This window comes from Cololabis saira, chromosome 20 (assembly GCF_033807715.1).
Source record: "Cololabis saira isolate AMF1-May2022 chromosome 20, fColSai1.1, whole genome shotgun sequence".
NCBI classification, from domain to species: domain Eukaryota; kingdom Metazoa; phylum Chordata; class Actinopteri; order Beloniformes; family Belonidae; genus Cololabis; species Cololabis saira.
The window spans coordinates 40,544,846-40,569,796 of NC_084606.1; the positions used below are offsets into that span (position 1 = coordinate 40,544,846).

Here is a 24,951-nt window from a genome sequence, read left to right on the forward strand (position 1 = left end):
GACAACCGGGAGCAACCGGGGGATTCAGTGTTGATAGGTGCAGTGAAAGACAAACACGTCGGGAGTGGGGGAAAAATATGCCGCGACTGGAATCTAATACACTTCGCTGTCCAGGGGAAGGTTTACAAAAGTCGCTGCTCAACCCGCGCGCTCCCCCGCGCTGAGGGGCGTTCTCGGGCCCGATGCGAAGTGATGTATTGCTTTTATAAAACGGTTACCAATAATGTAAATATGAAAGAAGAATACACAATATTTTATGTGGTTTTTAATTAATCAGAAATACATATTATCCAGTAAAAAATAGCCCCACTGTGGAAAAAAGTAGTGCCATCTCTCCAGATGTAGCTCCTTTTTTCCCGGAGACAGGCACTCATCAATCCATTCATCCATCGTTAGCTCCTCCCCGGAGATCCAGGTTTACCGTGAACATGCCAGATTAATTGTTCACGAAAATAAAAAATAAACTTTAACACCCGCTACTTTTTGCTACCTGTTGTAACCGTCAAAAAATATGTAACAGTTAGTTGTTGTAATGGATACATTGTTGCATCCCTGACGCGGAATGATATGCTGTAATAAGGCTGTAGAATAGAAGTTTTATTGAAAAAAAAATCACTTTCCATCTGAACAACAGCAAAGTCCTGAGGTGCCTGCGCAAAGATGACAAACTAATAACAATACCAGCTATATAACTTAAAGACAAGAGTATCTCTCAATGTTTCAAACTAAAAGCAAAATAAAACTGGATTAAACTGGACAGGCGGGGCATATTTGCTTCCATGAAATCCTGCTCTCAAGTGAATGACAGCTTCTTGAATGTTGTGAGGCATCTGCTTAATTCAGAAAAACAGAGCAGATTTTTTTTTGTCAAGTGAGAAGCAAGTGAGATAGCAGTAGATTGCTATTACTTGTCTGTGTTTATTGCTAAATTATCAGTAATGCAGTTAATATAGACAAAATTATGAATATATTGTGTCGATATAGATGCTACTAAATTTTGTGCTGGTGCTCCTAAAATTTTCATTTTGAAATGGATGTGTTTGATGAAGCCCAATTTGATAAAGTTTAAATATTTTTGTGAAGTATTTTGTTAATAAATATTTCATGAGTAGAATAGTTGTCTTTGTCATATCTTATTTGGCATTAGTAAATAATAAACTTAACAGATAAACAGATGATATTAGTGATAACACGTGTTATAAGGCTGTTTTGCACAATAGGTGTGCCTTGAAATTTTTATTTGTCCTTTGGTGTGCCTTGGGCACAGAAAGTTTGGGAACCACTGGCGTAGGCACTGCGTTGGTTGAACACAGAACCATAAATCAGGCTTTAGTCCACTTCAGTGTCACAGGGGCCTCTTGAAAATAAGTAAGTTAACAAATAAGCTCCTCCCACTGAACTACTCCTCAACTTTGCTGTGTGTGGTGAGTGTAGTAATACTTCACTTACATGAATGTATGAGGGTAGTTCAAGTTTGAGGACTTTCACTGAACTTTACTCAATGTTTGTTTGTTTTCTATGGTGAATCTCACAACTTAGAGGCAGCAGTAAACTGGCTAGCACTCCTGATGCAGGAATCTGTGCTAAATAAGCAGCCAGTGAGTGTTAAAGGTTCTCAGCTGGCCAGAGGCCCGAGCAGTAACTGAGTGAAGAGGGGGTGAAGAGGGTTGGATGTAGGGTCGTGTTGCAGAACTCCAACTGTATATCTCAGTGGTATTCAATCCATGTGTGCTGGTGACGCGTTCAATTACACCCAGAGCCGCGCCCGCATATCTCACACTTATATGCAATGCATCCTGCTGTTAACACCCTTTGTGAAGCCTATTGCTGGAAAGGCCAAGTCCATTTTTTTAATAAAAGCAAGTACTTTTGCATGCATTTTGGTCGGCACAGCTTGAGAAGGGGAAATTAAAAAAAATGCTCATCACAACTCAGTTCTAACTTTTAGTAATATCAGGAGCAACGTAAGACACTTATTGCTGGTTGATTAAAGTTCTGTTTTCCCTCTTATTAAAGAGACAGATTTAACTTTGTGTTTACAGGTCATGTCATGTGACATTTTCCCAAATAAAAGTTGACACATTTCCAGAGATATTATTGAAATAACTTTGGCAAGGTAAGTTTATTTGTACACCACATTTCACATAGAAAGCCAACTCAAATTACTAATTATAATTATAACGATAATAAACGACTTAACGTTATCTCTTTTCCCTTCAATAATTATTACAGAAATGTTGAACTGAATAACAATAAATATTAATATACCAGAAAAATAGAAATATGTCTCAAAATGTTAGAAATATAAGAAAAGGGCACAGATGTCTTTAATAAAAATGTCTAAAAGTGAATAAATGAAGGTTTTTTAATTAAAAGAATTTGTGACAATCGTTGGTTAAAAAGTCACAGAAATACAAGTAATTTTTATTACTATATTTTTTATATTCCAGATTTAAATCACTTCAGAAAGGTATGGTAAACAAAGTCAAAGTGACACAATCGTGTAATGTTGGATTTTATCAATGCACACTCATATATTTAGTTTTTCCTTATACATGCATTCCTTTTTTTTACATTCCCTCATCTCCTCTTTCTACTTTACCTTATGCATTTCTGCCTCATTATGCAAATGAGGTCCAGATCCTCTACTATTGTTCAATAAACAGGAAGAAGCATGAATATTGAATTATTGAATATTGTCTAATGGGTGAATTTCTAAAATTATCTATTAATTTTGGGAGGTCAAAGGGACATCATAAAACCAACAAAGCAGCTAGTGTATTATTTAATTATTCTGGACATTATTTTAGTTTAAGTCTTTAGTATTTAAGTTGCACAATAGTCTTGATTTTGGCCCAATCCTGCGCCTTCCTGTTAAGGGAATAAGGGAATGTAAAAAAAAAAAAGGAATGCATGTATACGGAAAAGGAAAAAAGGAAATATATATTTTTCTGTTTTTATTTTTAAATATGTCAGTTTTGGTCCTCCATAACATCCAAGTGATTAAGCTCAAGCACAATTTATATATATATATATATATATATATATATATATATATATATATATATATATATATATATATATAAATGTAATTTAATTTACCATTTAGCTACTTTGTTTGTAAATCTGTTATATATATATATATATATATATATATATATACATATATATATATATATATATATATATATATACCGTATATGGATAATTTTCAGGATTTAAAGGGACAGGCACCTGGCGCCGTTATATGACGTCACATATGCGCCACACTGCCCCATGTGTACGCATGGATCTATAATATTAACGTTGTACGTCGTGTGGCTCCGCCAAAGACACTCTATGCTCTGGCTGCAGGTTCTTTTAGTCCACACTCGGACCTCTGCGGGCTGGGACCTCTGCGGACTGATGGACTGACGTCTGCCGCCCACACCAGCCCACATCAGCCCACATCTGTCCGTCCCTCAGCAGGCTCTGCTCCGCCGCCACATGTCCGGGGACGCTGGCGCCCCGCGGGAGGGCGAGCACGGACACGGGGACGAGCCTCGGGAGAACAGCGGGGACGCAGCGGCTCCAGCTCTGTCCAAAAGGCAAACCAAGAAGCTGCTGAAGCAGCACAAGTGGGAGGAGGAGCGGGACCTGCGGAAGTAAGCGTGTGTGCGTGGGACCGTCCAAACGTGTTGGTCCAGCGGTGCGTCCAAAATTGCAGACTAAACATTATATACTCTAAAAGTATACTTCAGTTCGTCAAACTTTTGAGTAAATATCAGTAGTATGCATTAATTTGGGACGTACTACTCAGAGCGATGGATAAAACAGAGTGGCGACAGCTTTTGTTCTCGCCGCCAGAGCGGTCACGTGGTTCATGGAGGCCCCGCGAGTTCCAAAACAAAGCCGCGCTGTCATGTTCGTCTATGGGACAGACAGCAGTGAGCTCGTTTTTGACCGGTAAATATTAAAATAAACCGTACACAAGTACATTTACAGCTGATAATGAATCACTGGGAATATATCAATGTCAGTTACGACAACTAAAAGCCTAATTAGACAAGCTTTTCTGTGTTATTTTGGGGGGAGGGAAAACTTCACTTCATGGATTGCAGAAAAATTAGCAATTGAACTGTAATCTGGTGCTATGCATCTCTTGTGTAGTTACATGAGATTAATGTAAACGATTTATTAAGAGCAAGTGTCTGTGAGAACAAGTAAAATAATTAAAAGAAAATGTATGAAGGCTCTTACATCACAGAAAAATATGTTTTTCATTACGGAAGAACAATTTTATTTAACAGAGACTGTATTCCAGCATTAGGACAGCAGAACAAAGGTGGGGCTACGAAATGTCTTTTCTTACAGTGGAACACAAGCTGCTTTTACACACTTACAGAGAATATGAGCATATATTTTATTAGAATACCTGCTAAGGGGCAGGATGGACCATTAACCTTTAATATGTAATCAGTGTAATAATAATAATAATACATTTTATTTGTAAAGCACTTTTCATAAAATAATCTTAAAGTGCTAACATAAACAAAGGGAATAATTTCAAGACACATAAAAGACCAGGAGTAAAAAGCATAAAAACATCTATAAAAGACCAGGGAAAGCCTTCCTGAACAAAAAAGTTTTAAGCCCCTTTTTAAAAAGGTGTCCAGTGTAGTGTTTGACCCAACAAAATAAAAGTTTTAATTAAATATACACACCACTACAAAGTATTCACCTACACTGTGTGCACAATTTGTTAGGAAAGTTGTATTTTTTAAGTTTTATTTTATTATTTAACAACTGCAGTGCTCTCAGTCAATCAGAAATGTTAATAATAATAATCAAGGTGACATCTGACAAGCTTTTTTTTTTAAATATTTATTATTGTATGTAGAACAGTGATCATACCATGGTTGGCTGTGCAGCATTTGGGTGCACAAAATTATTTTGCTGCTTATGTAATTTATAGGCAGTACTGGAGTTGAGGGGGGATGAGGGGGGATGGCATCCCCTCCTGAAATAAAAACGGTCCAAATCATCCCCCCTGAAATAAAAACGGTCCAAATCATCCCCCCTGTAAAACTGCCATCCCCCCTTTCCATCCCTTATGTCATTTCATCAATGAATGTGGTTTTACTGCTATTTCAACATTTAGAGTCATCACCAGAAAAATAACACCAGAAAAATAACTTATTTAACAATTTTCACCTGTTTCAAGTAAATTTTCACTTGAAATAAATAGAAAAATCTGCCAGTGGGACAAGATTTATCTTCTCATTACAAGCAAAATAATCTTGTTCCACTGGCAGATTTTTCTACTTCTACTTTTTCTACTTTTGTACTCTTTCTACTACTGAAAACCTACTTGAAACAGATGAAAATTGTTGTTTTTTCCAGTGATGAGTCTTGTTTTAAGTGTAATGAGATTTTTTTACTAAAATGAGACATTTTAACTAGAAATAAGACAAATATTCTTGTTAAGATTTTGAGTTTTTGCAGTGATCCATGTTACTTATCCTGTGAAGGACAGAGTCATATTGATAAGTTCAGAAAAGTGTTTTTTATTGTTGTGTTTTGATGTATTTGATGTAAGCCCAGTGGATATTTAAAGCTTACAGAAGGCTGCATTTAACTGCTGCTATGTCATTCCTGCAGTATTTCTGCAGGTGTTTTGGTCACTGCTATTATTTGTAATATATTATATTATTTGTAATCAGCACAAATTATCTGTCCCCATATGATAAAATCCACCATCCCCCCTGATTTTTTTTTTACAACTCGAGTACTGTTTACAGCTACCCCACTTGTGGAGTCTATCGACAGCAGAAACTTCACAAGGCTCGTTCAGGATTACCTTTAAAATAATTAAACTCAACATCCCATATAAACATGTAATTTGTTTTTAAATCAGAGGTTAACAATATAAATAATTCAGTGGTAACCGGTGATCTACTGCTGCAGTGTTTAAACCACTGTGCAATGTTTTGGCCTATTAAATGTATGAATTTAAAAATTGAAAAAATTCATATCTAACATAAAAAACGCCTCCGATATAATAACTACACATAATGACTTAAAATTGGTCGGTATTTCATCGCCTTAACTCAGGAGTTTCTCGACGTGCGGCCACTGAAATCAACGGGATCCAACGGGATCGACGCCACTTATGGAACTATAGAGGGCTCCATAACCCGGAAGTGCGGGTTACAACGGAGTCCTATGGAACTGTCGCCACTCTGTTTTATCCATCGCTCTGGTACTACTCAGAGCCACACGTCACTTCCTGCCGTTGGGAGGGGGAGTTGTTACCATGGTAACAGCAGCAGTAGCAGCACCGCTCCGCTCTTTCCCGTTTATTCTGGCCGAAACAAGATGACATTATATAATATTATTATATATGAATATTATTCTATTAATATTATATAATAATATTATTATACTTATTATACTATATGATTATAATCTTGTGTAATTATAACGAGGGCTGGTTTGAGTCTCCGGCTCTTGTTGCTAGGAAGCTATCGTATCGTGCAGTGGGTTTGTGTCTTTCGTTTGGTAATTTATCAGCAATTAGTAAGGAGTTAATCAAATATATTTAAACTAAAACCAAGTGCAGTGTGGAGATAGATGGCCTAAAGCCTGCCAGCCAGTTGTCTCCATCGTGGTCAGCAGCTGCTCTTTGTGCTGCAGGCAGAGACGGAAGGAGAAGAAGCAGCAGCGTCGGCAGCAGAGGCAGAGCCAGCAGGAGGAGGGCAGGGCAGACGGTCCGAGCGCCAGGAAACGACCGCGCAGAGAGCTCCAGCCCGGCTCCCTGAGGCTCGTGCTGGACTGCAGCTTCGACAGCCTCATGCACATCAAGGTACATTGCTGTTTTGAGTTAGTTGAGACTGTTTAAAAAAAAAAAAGAAAAAAAAAAGTGATCTAATGTTTATCCTCAATCATCTTATTTGCTCTTCAGGATGTTCGGAAGCTTCACAAACAGATCCAGCGGTGTTACGCTGAGAACAGACGGGCCTCGAACCCGGTCCAGGTTGGTACTGGACATGTCCGTCACCATCTGAAGTCTGGCGGACGCGTGATGCGTCTCCTCTTCTCTCGCTTCACCAGATCTACCTCACGAGTCTGGGAGGACAGCTGAAGCAGAGCCTGGATGAGAAGGACCAGGGATGGGTGAACTGGAAGGTAACCATCGCTTTATCTGGGACTCGTCTCTTTGCCTGTCTGCAGTTCATATCCTTAAACCACTCAAGGAATCTGGAGGAGTTTTAGAGAGTTAAGGGCAATGCAGGAAGCCTGAACTGGACCCTCTGGTCTCCAGTCCATCAAATGGCACTGCATCAAGCAGGGCTGTCCCTGACCAAAATGGGGCCCTAAGCGGAAAAATTTCTTCGGGCCCCCCCCCAGGTACAAAACGACAGTATAATGAAATGCCATTGAACTTGACAACCTTTATTAGTAAGAACAAAGAACAAAATTATAAACCTAAATTCACACTGGATTAAATAAATAAATAAAATAAATAAAGCGGACTCACAAAGAGTGAGTAAAATGTAAAAGTAACTTCAAAGTAAATGAACAGGCCGGAAAAATAACTTAACACTGAATAAAATAAATAAATCTGAGTCACAAAGAACAATTAAATATTAACAGTAACTTCAACTTGTGTCTACAAAAAACTAACAGTCAGACCATTGAGTCTTTCAGGCACTGAAAGAGTGCAAAACAAGCATGTGTGCCTTTTTACAGATGCACACATCTGCATTTTCTGGATGCAAAGTCATCAATGAGGTCGTCATATGACAGCTGCTGCGCCAATTCTGAATTCTGATAAATTTACCACTGCCTTTCAACAGAGGTGAATGCATATGCAGACAAAGGTGTTAACAAGACATTTAATAAATGGTAAGGGCCGCTGGAAAATTACTTTCATCTCCAGACCACAGTCCACATCCACTGAGGCTAGCAGCATCTCTCCTCCTACCTGCAGCAGCAGCAGTGCTGAGCATGGAGGATTAGTGCTTGCTTATGCCACAAAGTTTTACATTTTTATTAGTGCTGGAGCACTAACTTCAACAAATACCCACCTTCGAGAGAAGCACGAGTTTCCTCGTGTTTTGCTTTTTTTTTTCCTCTTGCTCGCGCCTGACTCGTAGGTTCTTTTTCGAAGCCATCACGTCTTCACCTGCAGCTGCTTGACAAGTGCCTGCAGCGCATCTGACCAGTGATTGGTCAGATCGATTGCTGTCAATCATTGCAGTGACGGCGCCTGCGGTGTCAGATTACAAAAAAAAAAAAGGTCTCTCCCTCTTCTCCTGCCTCGCGCTGACAGCTGATCTAGTAGCGCGCACCACGGCTGTGCATATGCGCATCCTTTGCGCAAAACGGGGCCCCTATCGCCCTACGCACTGTGCGTGATCTGCATGTAGACAGGGGCGGCCCTGGCATCAAGAATCATCATATAATAGAATACTTTATTGTCAATATACATGGGTAGTGTGAGATTGAAAGCAGCATTACCTCTCCAGTGCAAGACAGTGCAAACAATAAGAAATATGAGAATATAAGAAATATAAATAATATAAAAAAAGGTTAAGGTGGATTTGAATAGTGAAATCAAATATTACTATATATATATATATATATATATATATATATATATATATATATATATATATAAATGAATAAATAATACAAGATCAAATATTGCACAGATAATCCGGATAAGCCGATGATCCTCTGCGCTGCTTTCACCTCTGGAGTCTTTCCCTGTCTGCAGCAGTGCAGCTGCCGTACCAGACTACAATACAGTACAACAGGCTCTGGATGGATGAGCGGTAGAAGGTCATCAGCCCCTGATTTAACCACAAACACGATGGATTATTGGCCTAAAGTTTTATTTCAAGAGCTACAGTACACCACCACATTCACAAATGCCTCTTAAGGGGGACAATATACTTGCTGTTCAGAGCGCGTACGCATCACGGCCGCCACGCAGATCCTGCGTTCTTTCACACGTCGACAGGCAGGTTCTCCAAAAGACACTGAACGCTTCGCGACCTGCAGTTATTGCTCTGGCCACGAGTGGTCCTGGTCCTGGTCCAGGTCAGAGGTGCTGGTCTACTGTAGGTCAGTGGTCCTGGTCAGAGGTGCTGGTCCAGGTCAGTGGTCCAGGTCAGTGGTCCTGGTCAGAGGTGCTGGTCCAGGTCAGTGGTCCAGGTCAGCGGTCCTGGTCAGTGGTCCTAGTCCAGGTCAGTGGTCCAGGTCAGAGGTCCAGGTCCAGGTCAGTGGTCCTGGTCAGAGGTGCTGGTCCAGGTCAGTGGTCCAGGTCAGTGGTCCTGGTCCAGGTCAGAGGTCCTGGTCCTGGTCCAGGTCAGTGGACCACTGACCTGGACCAGGACCTCTGACCTGGACCCGTACCACTGATCTGGACCAACACCTCTGACCAGGACCACTGACCTGGACCAGGACCTCTGACCTGGACCCGTACCACTGATCTGGACCAACACCTCTGACCAGGACCACTGATCTGGACCAACACCTCTGACAGCCGTGAGCAGCTATGAAGAGACAGAGCTCCTGGTAGATCTGGTCGTTCCTTATCACCCGTCTAGATCCCTTTTTTAATTCTATCCTCAGCACCAGGTTTATGAACATCTGCACCTCAGAGTTGGATCATGAACCGGACTTTTGCTGCCATTGTCTGTTGAATAAAATGAACAAGAAGCCGTCAGAGTCTCTCTTTTGCTGATGTCACATCCTGACTCAGACGTCTGACTCCACCCCCCCGACCAATCGGTGGCCTGTAGTGTGATGATGTCAGATACAGCCGACTCAGCAGCTTAGAACCTCGGCAGAGTAGTTACAGAAAAAGTATCTACTCTGCATGCCTCCACCCGCCTCAACCCCTAGCTCTCTGCTGTGGTCTCGGACTCGCCGTGTCTAGTTCCGAGCTGAATCAGCAGGACAATCTCATGTAACAAGTCCTCAAACCAAACGAGTACATGCAGAAATATCGCCGCTGTTTCTCATCGGTTGCTGCATCGGCAGGACGAACGAGCTCTCATGCTCCAGAGTGTTAGCGAGTGTCATGAGCACCTTGTCGTGGCGCCACCTGTATCTTCCTTGAGCGAGTGCCGTCTTACAGCCCGACAGGATGTGCGCCACGGTACCCCTCTCCCCGCACAGCTTGCACAATGGGTCCTCCTTCAAGCCCCACTTGTGCAAGTCTGTTGGTGTTGGCAGTGTGTCATATACCGATCTTGGCAGGAAAGAGATGCGGAAAGGCTCCAATCTCCACAGATCTCCCCATGTGATCTAACTTTTGGGTAGGTCTCATTTGGTCCATGCTCCGTGGGATGCTAGCTCCACTGCTTTTGCCCTCCAACGTTCCTCCTCCAGGCTTCTTACTTCCTCCTGGATCATGGCCCTTCGGTCCTTGGTTCATGCCTTCCCCCATTGCTGGACATGGGAAGTTCCGAGACCCTGTCTTCCTTTGCATGGTGTTCCAATGATGTCACGGAGCTTCACCATACATTCAGCTTGTGCAACATGTATGAGGTCATCCTCTTGGCCAGTACAGAAAAGAAGATCTTGCCTTCTACACTTAACAGTGAGATTGTTCTAAACTGGTCTATGGTTGAGGAGTTCTCTTCTTTTGGCACAAAACAGCCTTCCGTCTCTTTCCAGCTTGATGGATTAATGCCCTTCTTCCAGATCCTCTGGAACAGCTTCCACAGGCTCCGGGGAAGCATTGGGCATTTCTTGTACACCTTATAAGGCAGGGGTCACCAACCCTGGTCCTCGAGGGCCGGTGTCCTGCATGTTTTAGATGTTTCCCTGCCTTAACACACCTGATTCTAATTAATCATCGTCATTAGCTTGTCATCAAAGTCTGTATAGTTCTGTTGATGACACAGTCACTTGTATCATGGTGCAATGAAGCAGGGAAACATCTAAAACCTGCAGGGACACCGGCCCTCGAGGACCAGGATTGGTGACCCCTGTTATAAGGTATACCGCTTGGACCGAGGGCAGACCCTGTTCTGGCCTTCTTCACCACCTCTTGGACTTCCTTCCAGGATGGTTCGCTGATGTTGAGCTCTTTTCCAGGTGGGTCAATGCTGTCAGTGTTAGGGTGGGCAACCAGGGCCTGATTTCTGCAGGTGTCATTGTGAGTCTCCCTCAGAAACGCCTCCACATCTTCTCTGGGGCTTGTTAGCCGTCCGGATTTTGTTTCACCCAGCAGTGTTCTGGTGAATCGGAAGGAGTCTTTGGTGAACTGAGCTCTTTTGTTCTCCCTATCCTTACTCCTTTTCTGAATGCTTTTTGCTCTTCGGAGTCTGCAGAGATGTTCCCGGAGTTGACTCGTCAGGTCCTTGATCAGAATCAGAGAATCAGAATACTTTATTGTCAGTGTACCTGGGTACAGTGAGATTTGAAGCAGCATCACCTCTCCAGTGCAAGACAAATAACAGTAGTGCAAACAATAAGAAATATAAGAAATATAAATAATATAAAAAATATAAAAAAAGTTAAGGTGCATTTGAATAGTTTTTTTTTTTTTTTTTTACAGATGATAGTATATACACATGTAGGAATATTGCACAGAGTCCAGGAGAAGTATTGCACAGGTGCTACCGCTGTGCACTGCACCCGTGACCCCTCCTTTCCACACTTGGTCCTGGCCTGGTGTATTTTAAGGCCTCTAGTGTTCCTGCAGGTTTTACCACAATGACACTTAACGTCCAATACCTCCCCAGTGAGAGTTGTTTGGGTTAGCCTTCTCGTTAATCCTAAATCCCTTGTTCTGGCCGTTACCGTTGTGTCTGTCCTGTCGAGTCGCTCGGTACGTAGCTTGCAGTCTGTCTTGCTTCTGTCGTCGTCCTTTATTTTAAATATGTCCACACTGCTGAGGTCCCGCTTGCATCAATTGTCACTATATTGCCTGAAACGGAGCTGCCAGTCTCACTCATGTATCACTCTCTCTCACTCATGTATCACTCTCTTCTCATCACCACTGACTGCAGCTCAACATCTCCCCCTACAGTCACTAATCAGTAACTACAACAACAATGAAGTGGTATCGGTGCATGGAATCGGAGAATTCGGAGTATATGAGAGCAGTCGGTATCGGGGCATCCCTAGCTGCGATGATGGACTAAATGTTTACTTTTTCAAATATCACTCTGCATCTCATGTGTGCGCCTTTGTCTCCTCTGTGCAGGACATCACCATTAAAACTGAGCATTACACTGAACTCGTGGCCAAAGAGGAGCTGGTGTACCTCACCTCCGACTCCCCCAACGTGCTGGAGGGGCTGGACCAGAAGAAGGCCTATGTGATCGGAGGTTTGGTGGACCATAACCACCATAAGGTCTGCCCAGCTTCACAGCAGCAGTCCCGTCTGAGTCCCTCCGCGCTGGTTTGACTGGACTTGACCTGGACTACCTTGTGTTGCAGGGACTGACCTTTGAGAGGGCAAAGGAGCTGGGGATCGAGCATGCGCAGCTTCCTCTGGCCACTTTTGTCAAAATGAACAGTCGCAAGGTTCTGGCCGTCAACCATGGTAAGGACCGACTCCCAAACCTCCAGATGTTGCAGCTTGTAAAGCAAAGATAATTCAGGCTCTGTTCACTTGGAACGTTTAGCTGCAGGGAAACTGCTGAACACTGTTGTTGTTCTTGTTATTATTGTTATTAGAGCCCATGTGGGTTATTCACCTGATTTTTCCCAAATATGAGATGTTTTGCTGATGAAAACTTGACTTTACTAGGGGAAGGTGGCTCAGTTGGTAGAGCGTTCACCTGTGAACCTGAAGGTCAGTGTTTCAAGCCCTAGTTCCTCCTGTGTCCTTGGGCAAGACGCTGAATCCCCAGTCAGTGTGTGTGTGTGTGTGTGTGTGTGTGTGTGTGTGTGTGTGTGTGTGTGTGTGTGTGTGTGTGTGTGTGTGTGTGTGTGTGTGTGTGTGTGTGTGTGTGTGTGTGTGTGTGTGTGTGTGTGTGCACAGTGTAAAGCACTTGAAGCGTTATATAAGTGTAAGCCATTTACTTGACGATGAAGACAAGTTGATCCATGAAAGCTGGAAAGTCACGGTTTTTCCGTCTGTCGGACCACAGTCAGGACCGATGATGACATGACTATTTAACTTACAACATCACACTTTTGTGATTCACAGCACAACTGGGAAATGTTCTGTGGCCTGATGAAACAAAGGGATAATTTAGGATGGAAGCTCAAAACAATGTAAGGTACAAAAAGAGCGAAGAACATTGCTCTTCTCTCACAGAGCCCGGACCATCTGCCGTTATAGTGGGCAGACTTGACCAAAACCCCTCCAGGATAATATCAGCTGGAGAACGAGCTTAAACATGAAAAACCCTCCACCTTCTCGAGGGATCCGGCTCTTCAAAAGAGATCCTGTAGCATGACCCGGAGAGACATGTTCACGACAGACATCCTGCAAATGTGTCTGAAGCAGATCTGAAAAGAGGATGGATCAAATGGCGCTTTTCCACTAGCACCTACTCAGCTCGACTCGACTTGGTTTTGCGCTTCTCCATTAGGGGTCTAATGTGACGAGTAGATACATTTTCTGTAACTACTCTGCCGAGGTTCTAAGCGGCTGAGTCGGCTGTATCTGACATCATCACACTACAGGCCACTGATTGGTCGGGGGGTTGGAGTCAGACGTCTGAGTCAGGAGGTGGAAATCAGCGAAAGAGCGACTCACGGCTTTTTGTTCATTTTATTCCACAAAAGTGTTTGGTGATCAAACTCTGAGGTGCAGATGTTCATAAACCTGGTGGCTGAGGAGAGAATTAAAAAGGGATCTAGACGGGCGATAAGGGGGACTTCCGGTGCAGCGCCATGTAGGGACGCTTTTGCTCGGTTTCATAACCGCATTAATACGGCTCTTATATTTGATAAAGTCACCAGTCGACTGTTAAAGGAGCATGAGGCAGGATTGAGGCAGCATTTATGAAAAAAATTCGTATACATTTTAAGTTTTCTAGTAATAATGTCAGATGAAGCGTTCCAAACCAAAAAGAATGAGCCCTCTAGCGTATCTCTCCGTTGCCTTGAACAGGCTGTGTGCTGCAAAATGCGCTGCAATTGTGGGGCCGCGCTGTCCTGCGGATGTGACGTCAAATGAGGCTGCATGCGCGTTCTCCCCGTTCTCCCTGTTCTCCCGTGCCGGCTTCGCTGTTGGCTGCAGTACCCCCGACGGCCGTCGTGGCGCTAATGAGTCATTTCTTAAAAGGAGCCTCATGCTCCTTTTTAAATCTGTTTTGAATTGTGTCCAACAAGCTAAAACAGCGCCACGCCTGACAGACGCGGGGCCCCAAACGAGCTAACGCTAGCGATAATGCTACCTCCTAGGCTACCTCAACACAGAGTAAATCCTCTGACCAACCTATAATTAAAGCCATACGTGATCTGAAAGACGAACCTATTGCCAAAATTGACCAGAAGGCAGAGGCACAACGTTATAATAATGAATTTAACTTGTAATGCACTTTACCTTCAATGAAACAAAGTGCCACACTTAGACCATAGCGTACGCGGCGACGCGCAGCCCTACGCAGTCCCCTACGGCTTAAGGCTGTGTCGATTAACGCGGCAGCTCCGTGGCGGGACACCGAGAAGGAGACGCCGCTCCCGGGGAAGCTGCGCCGAAGGCTGGAAGAACAGATGATCTACAGATTTGGAATGCTTATGAATGTGGTCGAAAACGCATATCTTCGGTTATGTGTCTCCACATCCCAAATGTATCATTGGTACAAAATGCCATATAACAACATTCCAATTACCTTGACAACTTTTATTAATAGTAACAATTGCTGTATGAGTCAAATAAAAAGCTTCAACCTGTTTAAATATTAAAATGAAAAATTTCAAATTGAAATAAACAAATCTGAGTCACAAATAGCCTTCAATTACTGATGAAAAGAAAGTAACTTCCACCTCAATCCCCCACAAAAACCTGAAAGCAGGTCTGAAATCAGAACTAAACATGTCAATGAGGTTTATTACAACTGCTTTGCCATTTCTGAGTTGATGCTTATGATAGCCAAGCCACTTAAAGAGCATATTGCAGGTTAGAATTTTTTCAAAAATTATACCTTATACCTTATGTGAAAATGACTATGTGAGAAGTTAATGTAGGATTTACAGTAATAAGTTTTACAAGACATAAGGGCACGTATTCAGAGGAAAAAGTGGCTGATTTTAGCCAAGCTCCTACAAACGCTTTTTTTTTTTCGAACACCGCGTCATATGACGCAGCACCAGGGAGCAGTCTCCACAGCTGCCCCATCTGACTGTGCAGACCCCGTACACACGTAGCCGGGTATCTGCTTAACCGAAGATATTTTCCTATGTTTGGACCTGTCATCCACATGAAAACGCAAATAAACGAATGTTTAAAAAAAACTCCGGGCAAAGTGAAGATTTTTGAAAACTCAGTTTATGTAGATGCGTGTAGACCAGTGGTTCCCAAACTGTGTGCCGCGGCACACTGGTGTGCCTTGAGGCAAGTCCAAGTGTGCCGTGGGATTTTGTGACAACCATAGCCTACTGCAATATAGTATACAACTAGACAAAGATAATTATTTTAATTTACTATATACTACTTTGAATGCACTCATTCCATAATACAGAGGCAAACTCTTTATCTAAAAACTATTTTAAAAAATCCTCCTGAAATGGTTGTGTTTGATGAAGGCCAATTTGATAAAGTTTGAATATTTTTGTGAAGTATTTTGTTAATAAATATTAGTAGAATAGTTGTCTTTGTCATATCTTATTTGGCATTAGTAAATAATAAACTTAACAGATAAACAGATGATATTAGTGATAACACGTGTTATAAGGCTATTTTGCACAATAGGTGTGCCTTGAAATTTTAATTTGTCCTTTGGTGTGCCTTGGGCACAGAAAGTTTGGGAACCACTGGTGTAGACAGAGACAGAGAGCAGTTTTGCGTTTTCGAACGTCACATTATGCTCCAAAACAACAACAAATCTGCTCTGAGTCTGACGTCTAACGTGCGACCCAGAACTACAGATGATCCACCATCTGTCCTCCAAGCTTTTTATTAAATAAATGGTCGGAGTTTCTTTCAGGAGCACGGGCGGGTGCTGCAGTGAATAAGGCGGATTTATGGTTCCGCGTAAAATCGACGGCGTAGCCTACGGTGTAGGGTACGCGGCGCACGCAGCGTTCGGTGCGTCGCCGCGTACCCTACGCCGTAGGGTCTGCATTGGTGTAACGCGGACCCATAAATCAGCCTTTTAAAAAGCGAGTTTCAGCTGTCAATCAAAAGAACGTGGGGGGGGCACGGTGGCGCAGCTGATAGTGCAGCCGTCTCACAGCAAGAAGGTCCTGGGTTCGATTCCCGCCGGGGACGCTGTGGGCGCTGAAGTGCGTGTTAGTTCCCCCATAACTTCAGTGCCCACACCCTGGGTGGGGTTGGCGAAGGGGCCTTTCTGTGTGGAGTTTGTATGTTATCCCCGTGTTCCCTTGGGTAGCTAATGGGCGCTACCCTCACAAAAACATGCAGCAGTCCTGGGCTACACTGACCCCTCTGGCCAGCCGGGGCGCCAGATGGGGTGGGGAGGATCTGGCCGGAATAACGTGATCCTTCCACGCGCTACGTCCGGCCGGAGAATCCTCACCCTGTCTGGTGAAAAGAAGCGGTCCGTCACTCCTCAGGATAAGAAGGAGACCTGAGCTCAGTGTAGGGCCCTCCCTGGGTTGGCAGAGGAGAGCAATGCCCAGGGCTGTTACTTAGGTATGAGCACTGGGTGATGAAAATGGGAAAAAAATCGGGGATAAAAAAATGTATAAATAAAAAAAAAAAAAAAACTTCTCAACAACATAAATTGATATCAAACTTTAACCAATGTATTACACAAACCGGATTCGGTTGAAGTTGGGAAATTGTGTAAAATGTAAATAAAAACAAAATACAATGATTTGACAATCCTTTTCAACCCATATTCAATTGAATACACTACAAAGACAACACTTACAGTAAATACAGTAGTGACGGACTGTATTTACTGACAGAGGTTCTCTGAAGACCCTCGCCCCATCCTTGCTTGTGAATGACTGAGCATGTTTGGGGAGGCTCCTTTTATACCCAATCATGGTTCCCACCTGTTCCCAATTAGCCTGATCACATGTGGGATGTTCCAAATAGGTGTTTGATGAGCTTTTCTCAGCTTTCTCAGTATTTTTTGCTACCTTACCCAACTTCTACTGGACGTGTTGCAGCCATGAGATTCTAAGTTAATTATTATTTGGCAAAAAACAATTAAGTTTATCAGTTTGAACATTAAATATGTTGTCTTTGTAGTGAATTCAATTGACTATAGGTTGAGAAGGATTTTCAAATCGTTGTACCGGTATTTTGTTTTTATTTACATTTTACACAATTTCCCAACTTCAACCGAATCCGGTTTGTATATTGGCTAAAGTTTATAGCTTATATACGACCACTAACTGGTCATTTTACCACTCCTTGCTCCAAATTATGTTACGGCCCCTAACAGGCTCAATAAAGAGGTCGAACATAATTACCAGAAGTCAAGTAGTTGCGTTATAAAAAATGAGTTTATTCATAATTTAAACAAACAAAAATGAACTCCAAACCACAAAACAACAATTCCTAACAAATGATGATGAGCCAGCAAAAGAAACAAAGGAAGGGAAAGAGACACAGACCAACCCACAAAGGGCCGTCAGATCTGGGCTCTTCCCTCTACCCTAACCAAGTAAACAACCAACTAAACCTATCAGAAACAAAACCGGAAAAACATGACAACTGGACCCATCAGAATTAAAGTAGAAATTATAACAAACAACACAGGCTGCTGCTGCTGACGGATGGTGGAAGAGATACGATAAATAACGATACAACAATATCTCTTGCCTAGAAGGTTTCTAAAAAGTCCTGATTTGAACTCGTAGGCTGCACTTTCACTGCAGTCTTCATGTGACTCAATTATGATATTTGAGCGCTCCTTGCTCCTTGCACATAATCCTGACTCTGTAAGCCATTTACTTGACGATGAAGACAAGTTGATCCATGAAAGCTGGAAAGTCACGGTTTTTCCGTCTGTCGGACCACAGTCAGGACCGATGATGACATGACTATTTAACTTACAATATCACACTTTTGTGATTCACAGCACAACTGGGAAATGTTCTGTGGCATGATGAAACAAAGGGATAATTTGGGATGGAAGCTCGAAACATTGTAAGGTACAAAAAGAGCGAAGAACATTGCTCTTCTCTCACAGAGCCCGGACCATCTGCCGTTATAGTGGGCAGACTTGACCAAAACCCCTCCAGGATAATATCAGCTGGAGAACGAGCTTAAACATGAAAAACCCTCCACCTTCTCGAGGGATCCGGCTCTTCAAAAGAGATCCTGTAGCATGACCCGGAGAGACATGTTCACGACAGACATCCTGCAAATGTGTCTGAAGCAGATCTGAAAAGAGGATGGATCAAATGGCGCTTTTCCACTAGCACCTACTCAGCTCGACTCGACTTGGTTTTGCGCTTCTCCATTAGGGGTCTAATGTGACGAGTAGATACATTTTCTGTAACTACTCTGCCGAGGTTCTAAGCGGCTGAGTCGGCTGTATCTGACATCATCACACTACAGGCCACTGATTGGTCGGGGGGTTGGAGTCAGACGTCTGAGTCAGGAGGTGGAAATCAGCGAAAGAGCGACTCACGGCTTTTTGTTCATTTTATTCCACAAAAGTGTTTGGTGATCAAACTCTGAGGTGCAGATGTTCATAAACCTGGTGGCTGAGGAGAGAATTAAAAAGGGATCTAGACGGGCGATAAGGGGGACTTCCGGTGCAGCGCCATGTAGGGACGCTTTTGCTCGGTTTCATAACCGCATTAATACGGCTCTTATATTTGATAAAGTCACCAGTCGACTGTTAAAGGAGCATGAGGCAGGATTGAGGCAGCATTTATGAAAAAAATTTGTATACGTTTTAAGTTTTCTAGTAATAATGTCAGATGAAGCGTTCCAAACCAAAAAGAATGAGCCCTCTAGCGTATCTCTCCGTTGCCTTGAACAGGCTGTGTGCTGCAAAATGCGCTGCAATTGTGGGGCCGCGCTGTCCTGCGGATGTGACGTCAAATGAGGCTGCATGCAATCAAAAGAACGTGGGGGCCCTAACGGGTTCGTAATTATAAGGCCGTGGACCGTCATATTGGTGTGAATACACATTCACAACCTCTTCAGTGTCACAACTAACATTAAGATCCATTATTTTTCCTATTGTTGAAATTCACCGCACTCCCTCCCGCTACGTCACTTCCAGTTCAGCTTTTTCAGATGCGGAAGTAAAATACTCAAACAACTCCAGAGGTCACTGTAGTATATATTTATGCGTATTTCAATGAAAATTCAGTTCCTCATTATTTTCCTACACATTGATTCACAGGGGTCTCCAACCTGCAATATGCTCTTTAAGCCAAACAGTGGCAAGAAAAACTCCCCTTTAGGAGGGAAGAAACCTTGAGCAAGACCAGGCTCATAAGGGGGGACCCTCCTGCCGGAGGCCAGACTTGGGGAGTCGGGGACATATCTGCCCCACAATGCACTGGAGATGACCTGGCCGAACCCAGTGCTGCTGCACTCGCCTGCGCCACCCATTGAAAGGACATGGTATAGAGGACGGCCAGACACAAAGAAGAAGACAGGACAACCAGCCACCAAGGGCGTTCATCGTTAGATGCCACTACTTTCAAGAGAAGGAAGAGATTATGAGGAAGGCTGCGGCGCTGCGGCAACTACAAACAAGCGACGGGGACACGGTTCGTGTTTTGCTCAAGAGTCATCAGTTTAGACAATCTGCAGCAACAAGCTTCATTACTGAAATTTGATTAGGCAACAGTGGTAGTACCACAGACCAAAAGATAATTAATGAACAATTCCAGAAATTCTACAAAACGTATATAAATCAGATGCAGGTGATGATTCTCTGCTCACAGTTTTTCAATCAACCAGGATGGGTCAGCGCACTTGAGGAACCTTTGACACAGGCGGAAATCGACAGGGCCATTCAAACGTCAAAATCTGGGAAGTCACCTGGCCCAGACGACTTCTGGGCCAGGTGAAGTCGTCTGGGCCAGGTGACTTCCCAGACGAAAAGAGGGAAGTATGTAACCATAATACCGATATGGTTACATTTAAATTGTGGCATCGAATTTTATAAAGCCTTCTCTGTCAAATTGGTACCACTTCTACGCGAAGTATATGAAGAGGCTCTGCAGAATAAAACCCTGCCCTTAACAATGACACAGGCAACTATATCTGTACTCCTCAAAAAGGGTAAAGACCCACTGAAATGTGACTCCTACCGTCCAATTAGTTTGCTCTATTGTGATTACAAAATTTTAACAAAGACCCTCGCAGCGAGACTCGAACCAATCATGCAAAACATAATCCACAGAGATCAAACAGGTTTTATGACTGGCAGGCAGCTAGCTGGCAATTTACGTTGTCTCTTTAACATAATGTATACACCAAGCCATAACCATACACAAGAAGTATTAATATCATTAGATGCATATAAAGCCTTTGGAGTATAATTATTTATTTGTAGCTCTTGAAAAGTTTGGTTTTGGACAGAATTTTTGTAGCTTCTGTATTGTAATCCACAGGCCTCTGTGCGGAACAATAATCTTACATCAGATTACTTTCCCATTCGGAGGGGCACGAGACAGGGGTGCCCCCTGTCACCCCTATTGTTTAATATCGCTATTGAACCTCTGGCCGTGTGCTTGAGGGAGAATACTGGATTAGAGGGCATAGACTGTTGCAGGCTCAATCATAAACCTTCATTATATTGTGATGATCTCCTCTTGTACCTCTCGTACCCAGATACATCCATACCTGTTGCATTAGATGTGATTACTAAATTTGGGGTAGTCTCCGGCTATAAAATACATTTTTCGAAAAGTCTAATTTTTCCCCATAAGTTCAGCCGCAAAGCAAAGGTCTTTTGACATGTTCCCCTTTACGGTTACACATGACTCTTCTTAAATATTTAGGTGTCCAGGTTACTGAGAAATTCAAGGATGTATTCAAACATAATTTAAGGGTGGCACTGGAAAGAGCTAGACAGGACAAGGTGGTCATCCCTTCCACTATCTCTAGCAGGAAGAATTACCTCCATCAAAATTACTATAATGCCACGATTTTTATTTCTTTTTCCAGACGATCCCCATATTCATTCCTAAAGCATTCTTCACTGAACTGAATAAGTACATATCCGTCTTTATATGGAACAGAACTGTGCCACGTATAAGAAAGGCATTCTTAGAAAGGCCAAAGGGAAAATGGGGGCCTGGCATTGCCAAACCTGCTGCGTAGTACTACTACCTCCACGCCCTCTCATATTGGACATCTGACATCCCTGAACATGAGGCACCGATATGGTTACTTATGGAACAATATTCTAGCTCCCCAAACTCATTGGCTGCCTTAGCTTGTGCTCAGATACAAATTAGTAAGCGCTATCACACAAATAATCCAGTAATCGGGGGATCCCTCCGAATTTGGAGTGCATTTTGGACACAAGAAACCACTTTTGTCGAGTCCTATTCTGGCTAACCCCTTCTTCCCTCCCTCTTTCATGGACCCGGCATTTAAATTGTGGAAAAGTAGAGGCTTCACATGTGTAAGGGATTTCTTTAAAGACTTCTTTTATGTCATTTGAATATTTAAAGGCGCATCACAACATTCCAAAAACTCACTTTTTCAGGTATCTGCAGATCCGAAATTACATTAAGACATGTTTCTCACCTTCCCTAACACCTACAGAGGAAGATTGGATTATGATTGTGTAGACAGGGATCCACAAACTAAAGGCTTTATTTCATTTGGATATGACGCAATCCAAATTGCAGCTTCTCCCTCTCTTCATCATATAAAGGCAAAATGGGAGGAGGGTCTCAACCTGCAGATACCAGATGTGACCTGGCGATTGGTAGAGTGAACGCATCCTCCATCTGTATCAGACATGGTCTGATCCAGTTCAGAGTATTCCACAGACTCCACTGATCCCGGACCAGACTGGCTAAGCTATATCCAGTCTTTCCCCGACCCTGCACCCCAACCTGGGACTTGCTGATTGGGCCGGAGCTTCGGGAGCTGCGTGCTGGCCTGCGGTCCCCACCCCTGGTCATCCCGTTGCTGCCCCCCCCTTCTCCTCCCTTTTCTCTCTTTTGTCCTGCAGGTGGCCATGGGTGGCTTGTAGCTTGCATTACGGAGCACAAGTCTTTTCCTGACCCTGCACCCCAACCTGGGACTTGCTGATTGGGCCGGAGCTTCGGGAGCTGTGTGCTGGCCTGCGGTCCCCACCCCCGGTCATCCCGTTGCTGCTTCCACCTGCCTGCTGTGCTGTTGCCGTCCCTGACCCACCAGTCTGGCCCTCGGCAGGAGGGTCCCCCCTGATGAGCCTGGTCCTGCTCAAGGTTTCTTCCCTCCTAAAGGGGAGTTTTTCCTTGCCACTGTTTGGCTTAAGGTTTTTCTCCCACTAGGGGAGTTTTTACCTGCCATTGTTTATGTAATAACTGCTCGGGGGTCATGTTCTGGGTATGGGTCTCTGTAAAGCGTCTAGAGACAACTCTGTTGTATTAGACGCTATATAAATAAAATTGAATTGAATTGAATTGAATATCCAAACGTTGACCCCATATGTGAAAGATGTCACCAGACCGAGGCCGCCCTCAGCCACATGTTTTGGTCCTGCTCGGGGTTGAGCTCCTTCTGGCTGTCTATCTTTGACACCATCTCTCATGTTTTTAAGAAAAAGATCAGCCCCTTTGTTTCCATCTCTTCTGCAGTGTTTGAGATTATCCTGGCGTATCTGGAGAAGGGGAGCTGGCAGGAGGCCTTCTTCACCATCCTGCCTCCCAGAAAAGGCGTGGTGGCCCTCAGCCAGGATGGGACAAACGCTCCGGGAAGACCGGAGGATTCTCACTCCGACTCGGATGCAGCAGAGCAGCCAGAGATCACAGCGGAAAAGTCTGAACGAATGAACTAATACAGTTCCAACATTGTTTTTTTTTTTTTTTAAGGGAAACAGCTGTAATCAAAGAGCAAAGTTTGGTTTGACAGAGTCAAACATTTTATTTTCAGTAGATATATTTTGAAAGGTTGTACTTTCCTTCAGTGGCTCTAAAGGCTGGAGCTGCAGTATGTTTTCCTACAGTTATTGCCTTGATTTAAGTTTTTATTTTATTTTACTTTTTGGACTTGAAAGCTGAAGCTGTCAGAGCTGTTTACTTTACAGACTCATAAATGAAAAGATTTCTTGCAACATAAAGGCATCATTTCATCTTTGTTCTTTCATCAACAGTGTGGGAAAAAAAGTTTTAAATTACATTCAATTTTATTTATATAGCGTCTATTACAACAGAAGTTGTCTCTAGGATCTTTCCAGAGACCCAGAACATGAACATAAACCACCGAGCAATTATTACATAAACAATGGCAGGTAAAAACTCCCCTAGTGGGAGAAAAACCTTAAGCCAAACATTGGCAAGAAAAACTCCCTTGGCTGAATTATGCGTCTGCGTCAAAATGGCGCCGTGCCTACGGCGTGTGGTTTGGATCGACGCAGACGACACGCCGTCACCTGCGCCGTCACTGACGTGCACCTCCCGAAAATTGTAACTACGCGTCTAGGAGACGCAGACCACACGCAGACCGAGAGGGCTGTGATTGGTTCGTTTGAAAGCGAATCATTTCCGGTTTCCGGTTTGAAGCAGTAGTGAACTTCCAGGGCTCTTTTCTTCGTTCATATGTGATTTTTTTTGTTTTGGTTTTTTGCACAATAGTTGTCCTTATTTCTTTGATTTACTGTGACCGGAAAAAGTCGGATAAACCATTCAGAAAAAAATCGCTAACTAGCGGCCGCGGGGGGTACTGCACCGCGACCAAATGGAGAGACGGAGAAGTCCGAAGGGTTCAGCACGGCGTCACGGCTGCGGCGTGTGCTCTGCGTTGGTGTGACGCAGAACCATAATTCAGCCTTAAGGGAAGAAGTTGATGACTAAAAGGCAAATGCTGTTTTGTGTTTCTTGTGTCAAACTTGCACTCAAAGGTGATTCTTTTCTGCGTGACTGCCAAAAAGTTTAACAAAGAGTACATAATAGAAAATGTTGACATTAATGATGTATAAGTAGCGGTCAGACAGAGACCAACCCACCTCCCACTCCACTAGTGCAACCTACATGTGTTTATGGTGGACTAACTTCCTGGATGTCATTTTGGTGTCACATCTTAGCTCCGCGTGGTGTACAAATGCACATTTCAACAGAGAATAACAGGACAATTGTTTTAACATGTTTGAAGCAACATATCAGTCCTTCTGACTTTAACTTTGGGGAAGTGTGAAACATGACAGTAGCAACATGCTCAAAGGTCAGCTTACCCCAATTCACTATTTTGCCACTTATCCCTGCTATACATATTGTAGATATTATCACCTCCTGGAGGCTAGATCAGGTTCATAATCCAGTCTGGTCACAGATAAACAGCAAGTTAATGAGATGGAGGGCCTCCTGCCGCCACCTAAAGGCGTTCATCTGATTAAGTTGAGACCTCAACCTCAGCAGGCGTGTAGTGACTGAGCTGTGAATATAGGTTATAAAAAACAACAAAATAAACTACCATAGTTAAGCAGATGTCACCGAGGCCCTTTACAGGTTCTTGGTAAATGCATTGAGGAGATTAATGACTTGATGTGCCACAAGTTTCTCAAAAACAAAACTGAGGTAAATGTCTTTTGAGCCAAAGAGAAACGATCACAGGTCACCACAGAGCTTCAATCTATACACCTAAAAACCACCAACGAGGCCAGGAATCTGGATGTAGTGATGAATTCAAACCTACATTCTGAAAAACACATTAAGGAAATAACA

General features: G+C 43.2%; 1 protein-coding gene across 1 annotated transcript; it reads left to right on the forward strand.

Annotated features, from left to right (window-relative positions):
- Positions 1–3,249: 3,249 nt before the first annotated feature.
- On the forward strand, positions 3,250–23,341 carry trmt10a (tRNA methyltransferase 10A). The gene is made up of 7 exons (XM_061709929.1): positions 3,250–3,644; positions 6,676–6,844; positions 6,944–7,015; positions 7,093–7,167; positions 12,209–12,358; positions 12,445–12,550; positions 22,870–23,341. Exons 1-7 carry the CDS (start codon positions 3,487–3,489, stop codon positions 23,067–23,069), a joined length of 930 nt encoding a protein of 309 aa, XP_061565913.1. The 5' UTR covers positions 3,250–3,486; the 3' UTR covers positions 23,070–23,341.
- Positions 23,342–24,951: the final 1,610 nt, after the last annotated feature.

Coding starts and splice junctions, on each gene's coding strand:
- trmt10a (XM_061709929.1), top strand. CDS start 3,487: ATGTCCGGGGACGCTGGCGCCCCGCGGGAGGGCGAGCACGGACACGGG. Junction 7,168..12,208: donor AGGGATGGGTGAACTGGAAG/GTAACCATCGCT, acceptor TCCTCTGTGCAG/GACATCACCATTAAAACTGA. Junction 12,359..12,444: donor TGGACCATAACCACCATAAG/GTCTGCCCAGCT, acceptor CTTGTGTTGCAG/GGACTGACCTTTGAGAGGGC.